The 20,196-nt window shown below is 55.2% G+C and overlaps 1 protein-coding gene across 12 annotated transcripts in view; it reads right to left on the bottom strand.

Annotated features, from left to right (window-relative positions):
• Positions 1 to 20,196, bottom strand: part of KCNT1 (potassium sodium-activated channel subfamily T member 1) — an 83,052-nt gene that overhangs the window by 28,248 nt on the left and 34,608 nt on the right. For 5 of the 12 annotated variants that reach the window (XM_068914933.1, XM_068914932.1, XM_068914935.1 and 2 more), the window contains exon 3: positions 2,024 to 2,065. The exons of 3 other annotated variants lie outside the window; for them this stretch is intronic. In XM_068914933.1, coding sequence (XP_068771034.1) covers positions 2,024 to 2,065 — 42 coding nt within the window. Of the gene's footprint in view, positions 1 to 2,023; positions 2,066 to 10,678; positions 10,799 to 11,652; positions 12,242 to 20,196 lie in introns of those variants that run through there. 4 more of the 12 variants (XM_068914938.1, XM_068914941.1, XM_068914943.1 and 1 more) reach the window with 4 other exon arrangements.

The raw sequence follows: 20,196 nt of genomic DNA, 5'->3' as shown, positions 1-20,196 counted from the left end.
TGGAGGTAACGTTTCTGCCCTAAGCAACCTGCAGCACCAGGGGGAAAAAAAAAAAAAAAAAAACCGAACGCGCTTTGAAAAAGACAGCGCGCCGTCCCAGGAAAGGCCCCGGTGCCTGCAGACCTTCGCTTAGCCGCAAAGCGGGTACCGACAGCAAGCGCTGCCCGCGACGCCAGGGCAGGCCGCTCGCCCGGACCCCTCCGAGACAACGTAACCGCTCCGCCTCCATCGCCTCTTTGCTCCTGGGCTTCTGTGGAGGCAGCCAGCGAGAGCCCGTGCCAGCCGGACGGGGCCACGGGCATCGCCGCCGCCGCCTGAGCCACCAGACCAGCCACCTCGAGGCTCAGAGATCCGGGACGACGGAAACGGCCCAGACAGCCGAATCGCCACCCGCTGCCATCCCCCTCGATCCGCTTCCGAGATGCCCTTTCCTTTTCACGCCATTTTCTCGCCGGGTTGGCGTCACTCGGACAAAGACGCAGCGAGCCCGACGGCGGGGAGACGGGCTCTCCGGCGCCTGTTCCCGGCCGCGTCTCCGTGCATCGCACGCACACACGCTGACTGCAGGAATCACACGCTACCCAAGGCTTAAAAAATAAAAAAAAAACCCAAAACCAAGCGGGAAGGACCCAAGCAAGACAGCACCGACTCGCTGGAAGAGTCGCCAGCGCCGAGCTCCACCATCCCAAAGGGCAACGGGCACCAAGCGCGGGAAACGGGCCCGTTCGCCCCTGGCCGGGCGCCACCAGGGCACGTCACAGCCGGCCGTGGGGACAATTGTCACCCGCCAGCAGGTGACCACCCGGCGCGCACAGCTCCGCGGCGTTTCAAGACCTCGTGCCTTTACCAGGGGAATAAATTGGAAAAAAGTGTCTCCGATCTTATTACGGAGGGGGACTTTTGTCCAAAGCAGGGGAGTGATACTGCCAGCGACTCTGCAGCGCGGAGCCGTAGCTGGACTCTGATAATGTCACCCTGGTTCCCACAGTCCCACTGTCACTCACTGTCGTACCGTTGGGTGACCGTTGCCCTGAAAACACAGGCACAAACGTTTCTGCGTGTTCAGGACGAAAACAGGCAGGTCATAAGCTACCGCACAGAGGGTCCAGGGAGCCGGGGGCAGAGGGCTCGGTCAGCCTTTACACGCGGCTCAGGAAAGGCTTACAAAGTCGGCAGCAGCAAGAACGAAATCTGCTGCTGCCCTGGAGGGGCGCTCGCCCCGCAGCCCCGGAGCCCCCGCACGGGACCCCCGGTGCCGGCCCCGCTCCGCTCGCTGCCCGCCAGCCCTACCGCTTGCTCTTAATAACAACAACAACAATAACGACAATCATAATAAAATTAAAAAGCAGAAAGAGAAGAAGCAACTGAATAACATGCTGGGCTTTGTTTGGCCGATTTGTTTTGCAGCACTGGAGACTGACGCTCGTGAGTCTGCTCCTGTAATTGCTTCTGCTGATGAATCTGGATTGTTTAATTAGAGTCTGCACACGGAGCTCATTGCTAATGGGTAATCACCAATGTGCTGCCAAGGATATCACTTCCTCCCCAAGAGGAAGCTCGTCCATCCCTGAGCCCAGACACCCTTCACGGTTTCCCTCTTTTTGGGGAACCGTTTTTGCTTCAGAAGGCTTTGCTGGTCTTGGACGTACCACCTTGATGCCAAGAACAGTGACGGAGTAACATAAAGCTTCTCAGCTCTCTTAAAAGCCAATTAATCCATTGCCACCGTCACAGTTAGGACTGACCACTGCTCTTGGCAGCAGGGACTGCCGCAGGCGCTGGGCCGATGGGAGAACATGCACGCATGCACGGCACAGAAACGCTTAATTTCGGCTTCGTTTTGCCCTCTGAAGAGCGTGTTCAGCTTTCGCGCAGCATGAGAGAGAGGCACTCTCCAGGGCTGAGAAGCTGTATCCGGGAGCGGGCAAGTCTGGTGTCAGCACTTGCCCGTTCCCAGCAGTTTTCACCAGATCCCGGGGAGCCGAGACCTTGCGCGGCCAAGACATTCATGCACGGCACTTACTGCGAAAACGAGGAGTCCGCACTGAAATCTTCGGCATGAGGCCTACAGAGCAAAAGCATCACAACAAATGAGACAAACAGCAAATATACCATTAAAGCTACCGGGCAGAAACAGGAGCAAAAGTTGGAAACGTGTGAGAGCGAGCATCAGCAGCCAGCGCCTGCGACGCCAGGCATCCCGGCTTTGCCGTGCTGTGCTCTTTTCAGAACTCAGCTCTGCGGTCAAAAATGGGTTTTATGCCTTTTTTTTTTTTTTTTGGATAAGTCTTGCAAATTATAGTTCAAATCAATTTCACAGCTTCTGCGAAGAAATTAGATTTTGAAAGGTACAGTTTGGGGTGTTTTGGAGGAGCCGGACATCACGTTCAACCTAAACGCACCTTTAAAGAAATGCTTTCCCATGCACAGGAGATGACCGTGAAAGGAAACCAGAAAGTAAAAGAACAAAAGGAGCGATGAACATGGGGCGAGGGGGGTGACGACAGGAGGAGAGCGAGCGCGCAGAGACGGCCGGAGAGAGCGGGAGCCTGCGGCGGCTGGCGCCAGAGCAAGCGCGCGGGGACCTCAGGCGAGGTTTCGGGGTGCAACCAGCTGGGGTGCAGGGAAGCCGCGGACCGGTGCGTCCCAACCGCGCGAGCCGCTGCCACGACTGCAGCCCCGGGAGGGCTCGGGAGCGAAGCAGCACTGATGGGCGTGGAGCATCGCCCCGAAAACCTGCAATAATCCTCTGCAACAGGGTGCCCAGGGCACCGGCCGCTCACCATGCGTGCCCCGGCCCAGGCAGCACCAGCGCAGCACAAAAACGAGTCCGAACGACGTGGAATAGCCGCGCTGATGCCTCCTCGAAGCAGCGCCACGCTGGCGGCCCTGGAGAGCCCCAGGGCACCGGCTCCGCTGGCCGCGCGGCGCCCTGGCTCGCGGCCCGCGTCCGCTTAAGCAGACGTCCCCGAGGGCTGCACCACGGCCGGGAAGCAGCCTGGCTCCCCCGAAGCGGCGGCAGCGCCGCGGGCCGGCAGCCTCCCCGCCGGGGCGCAGAGGGACGGAGGCAAGAGCACCGCGCTGCGCCGCACCGCCGCCTGCGGCAGCTCCAGCTGGGAAGGAAATCGCTCCCCGTGCAAAAACTACGCTCTTGGCCAGGCGGGGGAGCGAACGAAACCCCCTCGCTTCCCTGAACGAGCCTGCACGCTCCTCTCTCCGCGGCTGGTTGGCATGTTTTCTCAGGCACGGCCTGCCTGGGCCAACGCCGCTCCCGCCGCGCAGGTGCAGCCGATGCCCCTTTCCCGCTGAGCCATGCAGCCTTCCCCAAAACGAGGCAGGGGAATCGAGGCATACAGCCAAAGAAAAGGGGGCAGTTTGCAGAGCTTTTATTTTATACTGCATTGCGCTCCATGAGACCAGAGCCCTCTGGTTCCAGCTAAACCCGAGCGATACGCCCCGACCGCAATGAACACGTGAGTCCGAAGGGAAGCTAATTCGGTCCCCGGCTAACAGGAGAAGGGAGGCGCGCCGGCGGCTCCGCAGCTGCTCTGCCTAGGCCAGGCGGTCCCGCGCGCGCCGTCGTCCCGCCGGCGAGCCTGCAGCCCCCGGCACACGGTGCCCCCGAGCCGCTTCCGACTCATTGCAATCGCTCGCACGTCTCGGCGGAGGAAGGAGTTGGGCAGGAAGGCCCACGGGGACGTCGCGGCGGGTGCTCGTGGCCAGTCCCAAACACCATGCAAAACCCCTCAACGTTACGGCCCAGGCAGCCGCACGCGCCGCTGCCGGATGGTTTCGGGGAGGAAGCGCCCGCCGCCAGCCGAGCTCCGCGCTGCGCTGCTGCATCCGAGCCGCCGGCCCCCGCCCCGGCGACCTCCGTGGGGCTCGGCCCCCGAAAGCCCCCGGCCGCCCCCCACCCCGGTATCGCAGAGCGGCAGGCGAGGCTCTTCCCCGGCGGGAAGGGCTCGAAGGAGCCGCGCGGCGCCGCTCGCAGTCCCGAAGGCTCCCAGGAGGGCGACCGTCCTTCGCGCAGCCCGCTACTGAAACGTAAAGTCGCTTTCCGCCGACGGAGCGTGACGCACCGAAAGAGCAAAGCACGCGGAAAAAGCACCTTGCTCCCTCGGTCCCGGCTGAGGGCAGGTTTCCTTCTTTGCGGGGCGCTACCTGCCACGGTTGCTTGGTTGGTGGCGCAGGCAAGAAGCGCTGCCCCGCGGCCGGCGGCCGACGGGCCGCTTCCCGGCGCGGGCTCTGCAGGTGCCCGCGGCCACCGAGGGAGCCCACCTCCTCCCCGGGCCTCCACCGCTGCAAAGGGCACCACAGTCCCGAGCCGTCAGGCCGGGACCGCAAGCTCTCGCCAATCCCGCGCTCGCGGAGAGGAAGCAGTCGAGCTGCTGCCGACGCGCTGCTGCCGTGCCCCCCAGCCGCGGACTTGGCGCGCCTCGCTCGCAGCGGTGATGGACCCCAGCGCTGGGCTTCCCTGGGCTCCTGGGCCACCCAGAGGGGCCCCGTCACGCGTTCATGATAACCCGAACTTCTCCGCAAGCGCGCGCCCGGCAAGGCGCCCAGCAAGCGCGGCCACCCGCGGGGCAAACCGCGTTTCCCCCGTTAGCGGGCAGGCTCTGCTCACGAGTTCGGTTTTGCCCAGATCCTTTTATGTCTCCTGGAGACATTGATGGGGATGAAACAGCAAACGATCTGGTTTTCTCCTACTGCAGCGCCAGCTGGCGACCGGCGCAAGGAGAAGCCGGTTCAAAGCGAGGGTTATTTCAGACGCAGCTCCTCAAGGCAGACGAATAACGTTCCCCAAAACCAGGCGAACGGCAACGGTGCGTTCACTCCCGCCTGTTTCCCGGGGCTCCTGCAGAGCCCGGGTCCCCCTGCGCCCGGGGCGCTGCGGCGGCGGGACGAGCCACGGCAATCGCTGCGGTATCTCACCTGCTGTGGACGCGCACGGACGCTCAGCTGCTTGCTCTGGGGCCTTAGTCCGAACGTGAAGCTTGGCTTTGACAACTCTGCTCCTCTCGGCGTTATTAAAGTATAATTCAGTCACTGACCAGCACGGCCCAGCTCCCGCGAGAAATGAATGCCAATGTAAAAAGCAGAGAAAGTCCAACAAAAGCGAAGCCGTCACAAAAAAACACACGGGAAAAGCTGAATTTCAGCACCACGAGGAAGCGAGCGCTGAACAGAGAGGTCGTCGTGCGTCTCTGAAACATCTCGTGCGGGACATCAAAAGCAGAAATGACAAATTGCCGCTCGTTAATCTTTCCAGCTTGTGGTGTCGCTGGAGGACTTGGCCGCGGGCCATTCCCACCTGCCTGGCAGAAGCCAGCTGAGCGCTCGCCGGGCGACTGACATCTTGCTCGCAAAATGGCACCTCCAACAAAAGGGGCTCCCAAGTCCCGGACGGGCAACGAACCTCCTCGACACCGGCGCCAGCCGCTTCGTGCCGTGGTCAAAGCACGCGCGATAAATCAGTAAGCGAGAGGGGCTCTCGGCTTCCAGAAACAAATCAACTTTTCCTTCCGATCGCACAGAGAAGAGCTACCGAAACGTTAGATCGAATCCTTGCCGCCTCCTTCTTCCCAGCAGACGCTGTAATTCACATAAATTGCCGCGAAGACGTGGAAAAAATAAATTTTCAAAGAAAACTAAAAAAAAAAAAAAACCACTCCAACTCTCCTCTGAAAAACGGTCTGCTTTACGGACACCGACGCGTTTTTTGGAAGTTTCAACTCGGAAAGCTTAGCTTTTTGTGGAAAGGCCAGATTTTCCGCCGGGGAGAAAGTTCCCCTAATCGTGCAGCGCGAGCCCGGGAGCGCCCGCCCGGCGGTGCCGCGGCGGGACCCGGCCAGCCCTCGGCCCCAAGGCCGCGCGCCCGGCGGTGAAGCCGCACCGGCGGGAAGCCCTTTCGCGCGCCTCCTCACCGGAAAGGAAAGACTCGTTTTGCAGCGCCCGCAATTAACGGAGCCAGAAGGGTTACGGGGCCGTCGCACCGCCCTCCCGAGAGCCGCCGGGCGCGCAGAGCGGCTCGCCGCCGCCGCGGAGGGCGAGGGCACCCGGCGCCGCCGCCGCCGCCGCAAGAAGCTGCTCCCTCCGCGGCCACCCTCCGCCGGCTTCGCGCCTTCTCCACCCGCCGCCTCCAGGTTTGCTGGGAGGTATTTGGGTCAACGAGGGGCATCAAAATGCACTTCTGGCGGCGCAGACCCTGTTCAGTGGCCTGCCGAGTTATTTTTGCTGGGAAAAGACGTTTGCGATCGTCCACGTGCAATCACCCACGTGCAGCTTGCAAGCCCCCGGAGCCTGCAAAGAGCAAAGCGATTCCCGGGCACGACCCGCCTCGGCCGCGGGGATTCGGGGCTCACGGCAGCAGCGCCTGGCGGGCCGACGGGGACGGGAGCCGGCCACGGTGCTCACCCCCACCGCGGCTCCTGCCGTCCTGGCGGCGAGAAAGGGATCCACCAAAATAGCGCGAAGTGAGAAGGACAGATGGGGGGGGGAGGCAAAAAAGGAAAGCCGAGACGGGGGAAGAACGAGGCGGAAAGCGGGAGGGAGAAGCAAGAGGAGCGAGCGCACGTCCTGCTCGCGGGCGGCCGGCAGCCGAGGGCTGCAGGAAGCCCCGGGGCCGCCGGGCGCTCGCCCGGGGTCACGGCGCGGGAGCGTCGGGCATCGCCGGCCCTCGCTCCCGCTCCCTGCCCGCCCTGCGCAAAGACGCTGCAGCAAAGACCAGCGCGGTGCACCGCCGGGCCCTCGGCGAGGAGCCGGGCGAGCCGCCGCGGCCCCCTCGCAGCTCCGCTTCGGGCACCCCCCGGCCCTGCTCCACCGCTCGGCGCCCGCAAATACCCACCGCTAGAAACGCTGAGTCCTCCCAAGCCTCAGCCGCCTCCCTGCGACGGCTTCGGGAAGAGGCGACGCCTGGCAGAGAGCCCGGAAGGGGAGCCGGGCACGGGGAGGGAGCGGGGGTCCCGGAGGGCAACGTCCCCCTCGGCCCCGCTGCGTCGTCCCCTCAGTGTTCCTCAACTTCTGCGTTAAACCTTTTGCCCGATTGTTAAGAGTTTCAGCGGTTTTAGTGGAGACCCGCGCTGACCTGGGCTCCCCGGAGCAGCTCTCATCCCTTGCAACGCTCCAGCGACGGCTGGACGCAGACCTGTGGGGTCCTCTGGGAGCCCGTGCTCGGGCAAAGTAAGAAATGCCGGATGCACCGGGGCCAGGCAGGGCGGGCTGCGGCGGGCAAACCGCCTCCGAGGGAGCTACCTGTCCGCTCCTGCAAATAGCCTCTCTCTCCTACCCGAAACGCTTCCAGCTAAAGGAGCAAAACAGCATATGTTATGCACTGAAGACAGAAACGTCTCCCAGAGCTGTTTGTTGGAAAAACCTTTTGTTAAAGAAACGCTAAAAAACAACTGTTGACTTATTGTCCCCAAGAGGGGGAATTGAGCAGCGGGGCGTCACCATGTGTTCAACAGCAGGAGGAAATGGTGCACAACCGTTCGCTCCCGCAACCTGCTATGGAGACAATCACCAAGCAACTTGGCTGTTAAGACAGAATGGTTTTAATGGTCCCAACAGTCACACTGGACCTTTCCGCTGCTCTGACAGCGTCTGGGAGCCGGAAAATGAAAACACAATTAGCAAGATCTGTTTGCTAATGCCTGGCTGCTCCTTGGGGGAACAAACACTGATTGGTTAGAAATTGCACTTTCAAACGTGTTTGGGTGGTTTTCTCACTCTCCGAAGTGCTTTACATTCAGGAGACGCTGGATTAAACTCTTCCTACCAATCTGCTGCTATTTCTCTCGCTGGATTGCTGAGTAGACTCCAGCCACGTTGCTCGCGGTAACGTGACTGAAGCAAAGTCCCATTTTTCCTGCCAAAAATACATTGAATCGACAGACGAGGAGAGGCTGAAGGAGGTGGGTTTGTGCAGCCTGAAGAAGAGAAAGTGTAGGAAGGATCTAATTGCTGTCTTCAGCTACCTAATGCGGGGTTGTGGGGTGAGATGGAGCCAGCCTCTCCTCAGATGTACACACAAAGGACAAGAGGCAGCAGGCACAAGCTGCAGCATGGGAAATTCTGAAGAGCTACGAGGAGAAAAATTATTCACCCAAGAGCGATTAAGCCCTGAAACGGGCACCCAGAGAGGCTATTCTCCATCCTTGGAGGCTGCCAAAACTCAGCTGGACCAGTCCTCAACAACCCGATCTAACTTTAAAGTTAGTCCTGCTTTGAGAAGGGGGTTGGACTACAGATCTCCAGAGGTCCCTGCCAACCTAAACAACTCTCATTTTCTTCTCCAAAGCTTAGCATTTCAGGTTTTTTTAAGAGCATGGTTTCGTAAGGTTTCAAATCACAGCATTTCCTAGCTCTGCAGCCTGCACTCACAACGGCTCCCACTCCCTCAGTTCTCAAAAATCAGATTGTCCTGGGTGAGACCAAAGGTCCACATTGCTCCGTATCCAACAGAGACGAGGGCACGGGCTTACAGAAAGAGCCAAAAGCAGGGCACCAAAACACGATGCTTCTCCACGAAGCCCTCCTAGCTTCCAGCAATCTTCAGGTCAGCATGGTTAAAGCTTATGGCATGTCCCTCCAGTTTTTAGGGGAGCAATCTTTAACTCCAAACAGGGAACACGTAGAGAAACCACACTCGCAGCTATTGGCAGCTCAGCAAACATGGTTCAGACAGGCAAGAGTAGAGGCACAGGGTCAGAGAAGGGACATGCAGTACCACCAGCCTCTGGCCCTCCCATGTTTTACGACAGATCTTCAAAACCAGATACTTTCAGGGTGTGCTTACAATCCCTTAAGAGTATCAGTTTGCCCCGGTACGGCTAGTGGCCAGAACGTCCCCTACTTCCCAGCAGAGCTGCATAAACAGGACATGATTATCTTGTAAAAACGTTTTCTTTAAATCCACACGTCCGGTATTAGAGAGAGATCAGCAGTCCACAGAACGAGATCCAAGCACAGATATTTACATGTCTTTAAGCCTGCCAGCAGCTTTCTCTTAAACGCAGCAGCCCTCAACCTGCCACACTGCAGCACCGGATCCACCGCTCTCGATGCGAGGGACAGCTCTGAGCTCCCCTTTCTTTGCGGTCAGGCATTGAACAGCACGTGGCCATGGGTCCTTTTCAGGTGAATCCATGCCCTTTTCTCTTGTTTTGACTTAGAACCCCTAAAAGCTTTGAAGTGCTGCAATGACTAAGAGACAGAGCAAGAGATAAATAAAGCAGGTGAGAATAAACTTAACTGGCTTCAGTCTCATCAAGAAGACATGTTGGGATGTCTTCATCTGGGAACATCTTGTAACCCAGCATCTTTTCCTTCCACTATCACCTCGTAATTTTGCTCCCAACTCCTAGTAACAATGGTTATCGCTTGACTAGGTCATGCTCCTTGCATGTGGCGTGGGAGGAGCCAGAGCACCCTAAACATGCTATTCATTACTGCAGAAACAATCATCCTTCCTTTGTTGCTTGCCTATGCAGTGAAAGAGAAGAGCACAAATTTCAATCTTAATTGCCAACTCAGTTACTGAGATGCAGTGCAGTGAGAAGTCAGAGAGCACAGCAGAACTGGGACACTGTGTGAGCGGAGGCTCACAGGGCTCTGCCTGGTGCCAGAGAAAGAGGGTAGAAAAAATGTCGCCATGAACTTCTCTACCTCTAGCCAGCAGTATGCAAGTCACTACCCGTTCCTTTCAACAGGAGTGCAGCAAACCCCTCAAAATTCCAGTGAAACCTAGGGGAATTGGGTTCAACACTTGCTATGCCTTTTATAAAGTCTTGAGATACCCCGGTGTGCTTGGCCTCCTGGCAAGGGTCCACTGAAACACGGTAGTTTTGTGATTTTTGGAATTGATCCCGCCCCAAATCCAATGTGGTCTTCCTGCATCCCTCCTTCATGGCAGGTTCTCCCCAGGAGACGAGGAGCATCAGGCCTCTGCGAGCGGAGGCTTGGCTACCTGGTCTCCGTTCCCAGCCCGGGCAGGAACTCACCCAGCCTCTGGGCTCTGCAGAGGAAAAACCCCTCTTGCCTGTTTACTCCCAGCTCATTAGCAGTGGCTACAATGAGCTTCCAGGAGCCCCACAGCTGAGCTGTTTTCTGGTCCCAGCACATCTGGGTTTGAATGTCCTAGCACTGTTATGAGGAGTAAATCAACACTGTCTAGAAGGTCACAGAGAAGGAAGCAAGCTCACTCCGGGGCTTTGCCAACAGAACGGTTCTGGACCTGCCCTCAGAGATACACGAACCCCCGGAATCGGTCAGTCTTTAATGTCCCTTTGAACCAATGGAAACAAGTCAGGAAAAGAGAGAGAGGAACCTGGTCTACCCAGGGAGCAGAGGGAGGTTCAGATTGCTCATCAAAACACGATGAGACCACACAGGCTTCATGGCTTTGCATAACGCCTATCTGCAGCTTTCCATACACAAAAGCCCTTTCCTCCTGAAGTCAAAAGGCAAGGACCTGCGAGACCAGAGGGCCTGCTCACCAGAAAGCCCGCACAGGTGCCATCTGCAGAGCTGACACATCGCACAACGCACAGAGACCTGCGCTCTGAGCTCTGCGAGCGAGCCAGGACGCTGTCGTCGGCCCCAGAGAACGCAGCACACGCCCGGCACGGCTCAGCGCCGGGGAGGTGGCCGCAGCAGCCTGGCTCCTCCACCGCACACCTACCTCCTTGATTTTCCCAATGGGGACCACATCTGCTAATCCTGCGCTTGTTGCTGTCTTGCCCCCAGCCCACCAGTGATATACGTGAAGATACCGGCTCTGGCACGGTTAATTCCTTCCAATCTAAAGCCAAACAAGCACAAGTCACCGTGAGCAGAAGCCTTCCTACTGTGCTAACTTGCACTGGAAAGCTGAACTAGAAACAGCACCAAATTACATCCTGGAAGCCATATGGTACACAATCACAGGTGAGGCAATTTTTGCTGAGAAAGAAGAGAGCGTGGATGGGCTGAAAGGCTGAAGAGAAAGAGGTGAAAAAAGAAACAGAAAATAAAATGAACGGAACAAAAACTGACATATGCATCTTTATCATAACAAGGGACCTGTCTTCTTCTGAAACAGTGCAATTCAAGTGCAGTGCAAAGCATTTTTATCCTTCTGAAAAACAGCTCATTTCTTTCTGCACATCTCAGCTGTGTGCTTGCAGAAAGAGGCTGCAGCATTTTGCATGCTAGCTTCTTTTTTTTTTTTCAGTTGTAAATAAATTATTCCTCAAATGGGGGATCAAGCATCTCTTCCAATTGCAAACATGGTGCTTATGTACAGTGCATACTGTGGTGTTAGCAGTGTAAATAAGCTTCAGTCTCATACTGCACAGATAAGGCACAATGCAAGTTAACAGTGCTGTGTAGCAGCCCTACCGTCTTGGGGCTGCCATTCAGATATGCTTTTGGCATATAAGAAACGAGGAGTTCTTATAAAAAATTTAAAGGAACTGGCTTTCTTCTGCTCCAGCTACCTATTTCATAACGCAACTTTGGGGCTGGGGTGGCTCTTTAACATAGCTATCAAAAGGATTTCATCCACCACCTCTGCAGCCCAGGGTGGCACTCATCCTTCTCCTTTCATTTAAAACAGAAAACATGCTGCTTGCCCCCACCCTCAGAGCCCCACGCACCACTGCAGTCCTGCAATACCTTTGTCCGACATCACTCCCCAAGGATCCCATCCTCCGAGCCGGCAGCAAGGGGCTCACCCCATGGCCATCGTCCGTCGTGGCTGGTGGGACAGTCTTCACGTGCGCATTGCTCTCCGAGGGGGAATTCTTCAGCTTGGCTCTTGCCATCCTGCGAGCTTCGGCTGCCTCCGTTACTTCCTCCTCTTTCCCCCCTGAACTCTCTCATACATCGCAATCCTCACTGCGTGCAGTTGAGAGCTGCCGGCACGTACCATCTCCCTGCCTTCTTCTCTCTCCCCACTCGCAGCGGCTCAGTGGAACAATCCTGCCCTGTGCGTTTATTTTGGTAGTGAGGGGAGTCAAGGCAAACTCTCTGGCCTTGCTGCTGCAATGAATTTGGTGCAAAATGAATGAGAAAACATGCACAACGCAGAAATCTCCAAAATGGCTCTGTTGAGTAAACAATGTAATTGTCTTGGCTGCCTCCTTTAAAAAAACGATTGCATTACTCTTATCACCACAAGCTGGGCAGGGGCTGAGGGATTATTTTTTTCCCCATTCCTGTTTTCGGTAGCGACATGAGGGGGAGGAAGCTATTTTATCTTATTCCTCTGCGTAAAGAGCAGCGTGCGGACTGCATGCCAGGGAACAGACTCCGAGTGCTTGGCTTGCAGACGCGAAGCAGCAGCTCAAGGTCCCCTCCTCACTGCACCCCCTGCAAGCCGAGCAGAGGGGAACTCGCTGCTGCCTCCCTCTGAGCCGTCACCCGTCCCTGACAGCTGTCAGTCACTGCTCACCAGGCCACAAGGAAACGGCCCTTGCAAAGGTGCACGTTGCCTGTCCTACAACAACTCAGCCTTCGCTCTGCAGGTGAAAACGAAAGCTGCAGCTCCTTGAACATGCTCGGCATTGATTTCTCAAGATGTCAAGTAGAGAAGGGAATTCATAACAGCCAGGGGAGTCACAGATGGGAGATACATGGAGCATCGTGGGCCACCCAATGCGCAGGTGGGACAGAAAGATGGGGGTCCTGCAGGCCACCCTCCTTCTGAGCATGCCACCAGGCTGCAGCTACTTCTGCTCATGCTTGATTGCAGCTCCCATCAAAGAGCATCTTGTAGCTGATCACAACCATACCGGAGCATGTCTGCCCTTCAGGAGCCCACGAACAGCCCAGGCAGCCCCCACTGGGCTGCTGGGCCCTCCTGGGTGGCCAAAGGGGGCACAGAGCCCCAGCACCAAGGACGGTAGTTTCCCACCATGTGCCACCACCGTGCACCGTCGCCACATGCCACCACTGCACGCCATCACCACGTACCAATGCCACGTGCCGTCACCATGTGGCATCACTGTGCGCCAAGGCCATGTGCCATCACCACGTGCCATCAATGCCCTGCCATGTGCTTTAAAGACTTATTTCACTCAGTGACAACCAGTGAAACCCCAGCCCAGCCCAGCCCAGCCCAGCCACTGCAGAAGGGGTATCCACCCAAGCTCACCAAGCACTAGTTGGGAAACCTCCTTAGAAAGTCTTGCAGGTCAGCAGCTCCCATACTTCTCCACCAGCATTGTCACTTCTGTCACAAGCCCAGCTTCCAGAGCTGAACTTCCACCAGCCTCCTTCCCCTACCGCCCAGCTGGGAGAGCTGCAACCCCCAGGGAACATGAACACGACCAGGTACCACTGCCACACAACCCTGAGGAGTCACGCTGGGAAGGCTGTTGGGGTACAACAGTCCCAGACCATTCTTATGATGCTGAAGGACACGGTGCAGCTAGAGACAACATGGGCTTTGGTTTTGCAGGGGGCACTTGGAGGAGGTGTTCAAAGGATCCTTGTTTTGTTTTGTTTCTGAGAAGATGGAAATCCAATGCAAATACAGAATTTCCTTAAAATGATCATTATGCACAAAGACTCAATCCCTTGAAACCTGAAGGGTCTTTCAGAAGCCTGCGGAAGGACAGCTGTGCAAGGGCTGTCCTTGAGGTAAGGGCAGGAAGCCCCCCGGAAAGGCTGTGAGAGTGCCCAGTGCCACTGCCCCATGCCAAACTCTGCTGACCTGGGAAGAAAACGGCAAAGTCTTCTCTTCCTCTGCTTTATCAGTGACATGTCAAGCACGAGCTCTGATTGCTTCTATTCCTGCTAAAGTCAGTACCCAAAGCTGATTTGTCCCATGGCACAAGGCAGTCCATGGCTGATCGGGGAAGAGAAGCTGAGTCCCTGTTTCCTGTTAACAAAGACCATATTTCCCTCCTCAAAGATTTATCTCTTACTGGGATTTCACCGTAGGACATACTTTATTTCAATGTTTTGAAACATAAAATGGATAAAAAAAAACCACAGCCCATTTACTAATGTGCCAGCTTTTAGCACACATTTAATTTCTCCTTTTGCCTCAATATGATTCTCCAAACCAACTCAATGCATTCGTTCCCTAACAGCCATTCCTGTCTGCTTCGTGGTTTGCTTCAGCTTTGTCTTCGACTCATTGCTCTGTATCTCTTTACTCCAGGGTGCTGTTTGCCAGCTCCCAACTATAATTACTGCTGTCAGCCCTGCGGATTGGACCGTGCGCAGCTCAGGTCCTGACGAATCCACCTGGACACCACGAGTTATTGGCTCCAGGGCACTCAGGTCTCACTTTTAGGCAACTATCAGGGACTTGTGCTTTCTATTGTACTCCTAATTCAAGAAGGATATTAATTTCAGGATAGAGGGTTGATTGGAAAAGTGGCTTATGCTTAAACTATAATCTCAGCACTAATGCCTTCAAGCAGCAGCACTGAGCAAAAGACGTATTATGGAGCAACTTGGGGACTTTCAACAAAAAATGGTAACTCGCCTGTCATACTTCTAAACTTCTGTTGTGCAGAAGGCGACAAAACCACATCAAGGAACCCCTTGAGAAACTCAGCTCCCACCTGTGGGAGCCTCTACAGGAAGACACCTCTTCTGTTAAGTACCTAAACCCAAGCCAAGACACAAACCAGAAGGGAGGGGAGCGAACCCGTCAGGGTCCCGCGAGTCTGCCAGCGAGGCTGCCGCATTGAACAGCCACTTCCATAGCAAGGGAGAAAAGGGGCTGACTGACGCTGAGGAAAATCTCTTTGAGGCAGGGCAACGCCAAAATGCTGCTAAGACTGGCCTGGTGAACCAAACTCTGCGCTGCGGTGCTGTCAGAAAAATATTCCTCGGGCAACACAACCTGTTCCAAATTTCACCTAAAGACCGAGAGCCCCGGCAGCGTCGCTCCTCCGAAGCCACCCCAAGGGACTCGGCGAGCGCTGCCGCGCCACGAAGAGCAGCCGGAGGAGGAGCAGCAGCAGCAGCAAAGCAGCAACGCGGAGCAAAGGCAGCCTGAAGCTGTCCGGGTCGCAGAGCCGCGAGCAGCGTGGGGAAATCATGCTGGGCCTTCAGTGACTCAGCTTCGTCTCTAATGAGAAAAAAGGAAACAAAAAAACTTAATTGCTGGTACGGTTTGTTGCTGTCTGTAGAAACGGTCAAGGATCGCTCTGAAAGGATACAACAGCTTTCCTGCAACTCAAGGGGCAAAAGTCTGTTACTGAGCAAAAGACCTTCAAGACTAATTGCAGGACCCCCACGTGGGTGATGCCAGCTCATGGCTGCTGTGCGACCACCCCGAAATCAAACGGGGTCGTGTCGCTCGGGGCACAGCGGGGGATCTCCCGAGGGCTCGTCCCTCCCGGAAACTGCTTGTTCCTGGAAAATGCAATGCCTGTAAAATGGCACCCAAAACACCACCCAGCGCCACTACAAGCTGTCCGCGTTTCCGCCCTTGGCACGGGAGGTGGCAAGGGACCGCGCTGAACACCCTGCTTGTGCGACGCTCTGCAAGGGACGGCAAAGAGCAGGACATCCAGAAAACACCAACTCCGTCGCATCAAAGTCCAGATACAGACTTCCCCGGTCCAGAAACACTTGCATCGCTAAGGGAGCCCCCAGCATCTGACTGCAAGCCAGGAAATCACTGTTTAATTTTAGTCTGTGAGCCCACTGCAAACTGCTGATTTCTCATTCCAGCGTCTGCAGGACCCTGAGACCACTGCTGTGCTATGGGCTAGAGACAGGAGCTGGAAGGGCTCGGCAGCAGTTGCAGTGGTAATAATATTTCTGAAAATGTGATTTAAAAAGAAACAGATTTTTCATTATTCTTAATTGAATCCACGGCAACTGTATCGTTAAATATTTTCCTTTTATCTAGGTACCTTTCAATCCCAGCTGCCAAAACTCCTTTTATGCACTTATTAATTATTAATAAAGTGTGATTTAGCCTTTTATAACCAGCTGATGAAACAGGAAGGGTTTTTTTTTAAATTATTCTGACAAATAAGCCTGTTACATTGAGATATGACCCAAAAGTGTTAGCATACAAAGCTTTCTGCAAGAAAAGTAGGCATAATATCTTTAAAAATCTTTGAAAATCATGCTGCAAAGCATACGTTCCATGTAAAGATACTTTAAACAGACACAAAAGATAACTTGCTTTGTGTAGGAATGTATATTTTGCTGGAAAACTTTGGTGCTGACGACCGCATCAGCATCCCACTTGAGAGGCTTTATCACGACACTGCAGTACGTCAAGGGACCCTAAGCTTACAAGTAATTAAGCCTCATTATCACACCTCTACCAAAAGCCCTGGTTCTAATGACCCGCCGGAGAGCTGCTCTATGAAAATCCCTTTTTCCTTTGGCCAAGCATCCTGGATTAGCGCTTCGAGCGCTGTCCCTCGGATCAGTTTGCGTTTGTGCTGCCTTTGCAGGGGAGTCCTAACCACCTTCATTTCGTATCTCCAAGGACCAGCAAGGTTCCCCGCAACGTCACCATCACCAAAAACTCCTCAGCAGACTCGCCGCTTACTATATACCAAGAACTCTACAAATTTACTAGCATGACATCAGCATTTTAGTAAACTTCTTAAGAGCACTAATAAGACGTTGACGAGCATTCCAAATTGCTCTGGGCTACCCATTTCCTCAAGTGTTTTTCAAGAAGCGAACACGCACTGTACTTGCCCTTTGGTCGCTGGGGAATGCCCTACATTTTTGCAATGCATTTTGCAAATGGCTTTTCAAAACCTGCCAATGTTTCGAGGTTGCCAAGGTTAGCGTGCAGCCCTGCAAAACCGCTCCACATCCTGCTGCGGGGCTTCTGCAGCCGAGCTAGGAGCTACGGAGCTACGGGAAGCAGCGCTGCTGCAGTACCACCTCTCTGAAATAGAGCTGGCTGCAAATGTCAGCATCTGGGGAGAAAACTTATAACTTCTTTTTTTCCTATTTACCCATACAAATTGTTTTCTTTTTTAAAGGAAGTTAAAAATCACAGAAGACTGAGCTTCTGTTTCTTCTGTTTCTTCTGTTTCCTCTGACATCTGTTTCAATAAAACAATGAATTTGCCAAAAAGAGAAAAAATGGCAAAAACAATATGTCGATGCTCCCTCACGCATCCTGCGTAGGCCTCCACGGGGGACTAACGCTTCACCTCCTCGCGGAGCAGTGGCAAGAGCACACCGGCACGCACCGATTTCCAAAGCCACCCAGAGCTCCCAGCCTCAGCTCCCGACAACACACGGGGCACAAAACTGCCCCAGTAATTCCCACATATAGTGTCCTTTTCCTAGTAAGACAGATCTTCCTGCCCATATTTTTAACTAGCCAGTACCAGGTAGACTGTGCTTAATGGCAGGCTTGAAGGCAAAGAGTTTTAGTTCCTTTCGCAGTAGGAGATACTGGTACCTTGATTACTTCAGAACTGCAGAGATTATTAAACAAGAAAGATGCTGGGGAACCTTCTCTGCATAGCGAAGATGGGCATGTTTATTAATAAAAGTGCTTAGAAAATACTGTCTGTATTGATCTGGAATCAATTAAAAAAAAAAAAAACAGAAGAGCTTATCTCCATTTTCGTTCTGTTAGCTTGGACAGGAAGCCCTCCCTGGCCCTGGGCCACCTGCATGCCTACGGGATCTCAGCATCCCGCTGCTGCCGAGAGCCACGAGAAGGTCCTTCCCGGAGGTGAGTGTGCAGCGGGCATCAGGGTTTCAAAAAGAGCTAATGAACCCCTTGCGCAGAGGCTGGGCCGTGGATGGTGACTCCCGCAGAGACGCGTGTCTCGGCGGACCTGCCCGCCCGCACGTCTCCGGGGCGAGCGCCGGGTCGCGCAGGCAGCGCGTGCTCCGGGGGGCCCTGGGAGGCTGAGCAGGGGGGGAAACCTGCTGCCCCAAACGCAGCCCCCTGGGCGAGGGAGGGCTGCCCCAAGCACATCGAAAACATCACTTTGCAATTTAAAATACTTGCAAATGTGGTTTGCGTTTAAGCACAGGTAGAGCTTTGTACCTGACTCAGCACAACTTCCTCTCTCCTCGGGGGGCCTGCGGTCAGGGTGTTTGAGCAGCAGATTACCAAAGGTACCGGGAAGTCTTTGCAGGACTTCAGTGCCCTTCGAGGTGAATCCTCGTCTCGGCATCGCCATAAACGTAACCAGTAACGGGCCGTAAGCAGCAGGGCAGCAACACGAGAAAGCATTTCAGCGACTCCCCCACCTGTATCCGCTGCGCATGGAGGATTATTATTATTCATCATTTGCATTACCGTCACACCGAGAGGTCCCTGCCAAAACACAGGCTCTGCACACAGGTAAAATAAGAGCTTAACCCTTTTCCCCTGCCAGCCTGTAGCCTGAACTGGGCCATGATGTGAGAGGGAGACAGAGAAGAGGATAGAGAAGGAAGGAGAAAAAAAAAAGTCTCAATGACTTCACAGGAGTTTGTTAAGGGTTTATGGCATCTTTGAGCCCTCGAGCTAAGAAGTTAGAAACAGCAATTATTTCAATTCAATTGCTTCCTACACTACATAGAGCACACCAGGATATAGAGGAGGACAGAAAAGGCACCCAGGAGCTGAAGATGCACCCGGAGCTGGGAAAATCTACCCAAATGCCCGCACTGCACGAGGGGCTCGAGAGGAAAGCGCAGAGGGAGGAATACGCACTAGCATCAAGGCAAAAAGCAGCTCCCCACGGCACCCGCTGATCAATATGCATGGTACGAGCGAGCCAGTACTGCGCCCTGTCTTGCATTTGTTTTCACTGGCTTCTGTTCTCCCCCCAGGCTGCCTTGTCAGGGTTAATTTCTTTGCACAACAGGACGCGAGAAAGTTCCCTGTAAGGCAGTCAGATGGGTCTGCACCCACTGCGATTCCTCCTTTGTATGCGAGGCTCTTTCCTGACGTTTGTCTTTAAAAAGCAACACCATTCACAAGAAAAGTTGATTAATTCCACTTGTTATAATTATTCTCACAAATAAAATCCAGCCATCCTCCCCTCCCGTGAGCATGGGGGATAATGGCTCTTGCCCTGCATTTACGTTCCAGGGGTGAGAAAAGCCGTACAAAGCGCTAAGTGTTATTATTAAACTGTCATTTAAAAGCATTTCAGGAAAAGTTCATAAACCGCAGGCATTTCTGATATCACAGCAGCTTGCGAGGATGGCAACTCAGCCGAGGGGTTATTGCCAAAAACACGAGCCACGTGAAAGACCCCGGGTCTGTTTGGGAGTCTGCACGGGAGCACGTTTGCCGCAGGCAATGCCAGCAGCTGCGTCTGCCTCCAGGAGATGATCTCCTCCGTGGATTTCCCTGCCGCAAGGAGAGCCGGCTCCCAGGTCCCCATGTCCCGGGCCCCAGCCCAGGGCACCGCACAAGCCCCGTGCACGGGCGCACGACGGGAGCTCGCACCCAACAGCGCACCCATCCAAAGGAGCCTGGAAAATTCATCACGGCCACCAGAGCTGAGGTCTCTCAACTGCCTCGCTGCTTTTCCTGCATCGTTTTGCTCATCGCGTTCCCAGGCGGAGGGGGCCGAAGGAAAGACATGCCTTTCCTGCAGCGTCCGTCTGCTCGCGGCTTGGCACGCGCTCCCAAAAGGTGCCCGAGGTGCCTGGGCTCCAGGCCCTCTCTGCTGCTCGCCTGGTCCTGCCCGGGCGGACGCCTCCGCTGTTTGACACCGAGAGACTCCCGGGGTCTCTGCCGCCCGCTCAGCTGGATCGATAACACGCGTAATTTGGACAATATGCTACAGGCAGCTACGTGCAGGAGAGCTGCTTCCCCGACAGCGCCTGCTCAGCAGAGTTGGGGAGACTGCTCCAATAAACTGGAGCACCGGCAGCTCCAGGGAAGGCGCAGCGTTTTAGAAAGCACGGAGGAGAGCGTACAGAGCAGCAGCGAGAGGGCTGGGAATAGAAGGAAGCCTTTGAAGACCTGAGCTGGTGGAGAGGGATGGAAAATTTACATAAAGTAACAAAAATACATACAGAGCTCGCAAGCAAGCCGCAAGCCCGGAGGGGGACGGCACGTCTGGCACTGGAAGAGCCTCTCATTTCACTTCTACTCCCTGAGCGCTCTGCATTAATACTTCAAACGTGAACCATTTCAAACAGGAGTGGTTGGGATGCGGGAGAGCCAAGGCGCCCTCAGCAAGAGCTGGGAGGCACAGAGGGTTTCCCCACAAACGCAGCAGCAGGACGAGAGTCCCTTTCTTGCCTAGC

The sequence above is a fragment of the Struthio camelus genome, chromosome 20, assembly GCF_040807025.1.
Source record: "Struthio camelus isolate bStrCam1 chromosome 20, bStrCam1.hap1, whole genome shotgun sequence".
Taxonomy (NCBI): Eukaryota; Metazoa; Chordata; class Aves; order Struthioniformes; family Struthionidae; genus Struthio; species Struthio camelus.
The sequence above is the reverse complement of the archived record's forward strand: the minus strand, read 5'-3'. Positions and strand labels throughout refer to the sequence as shown.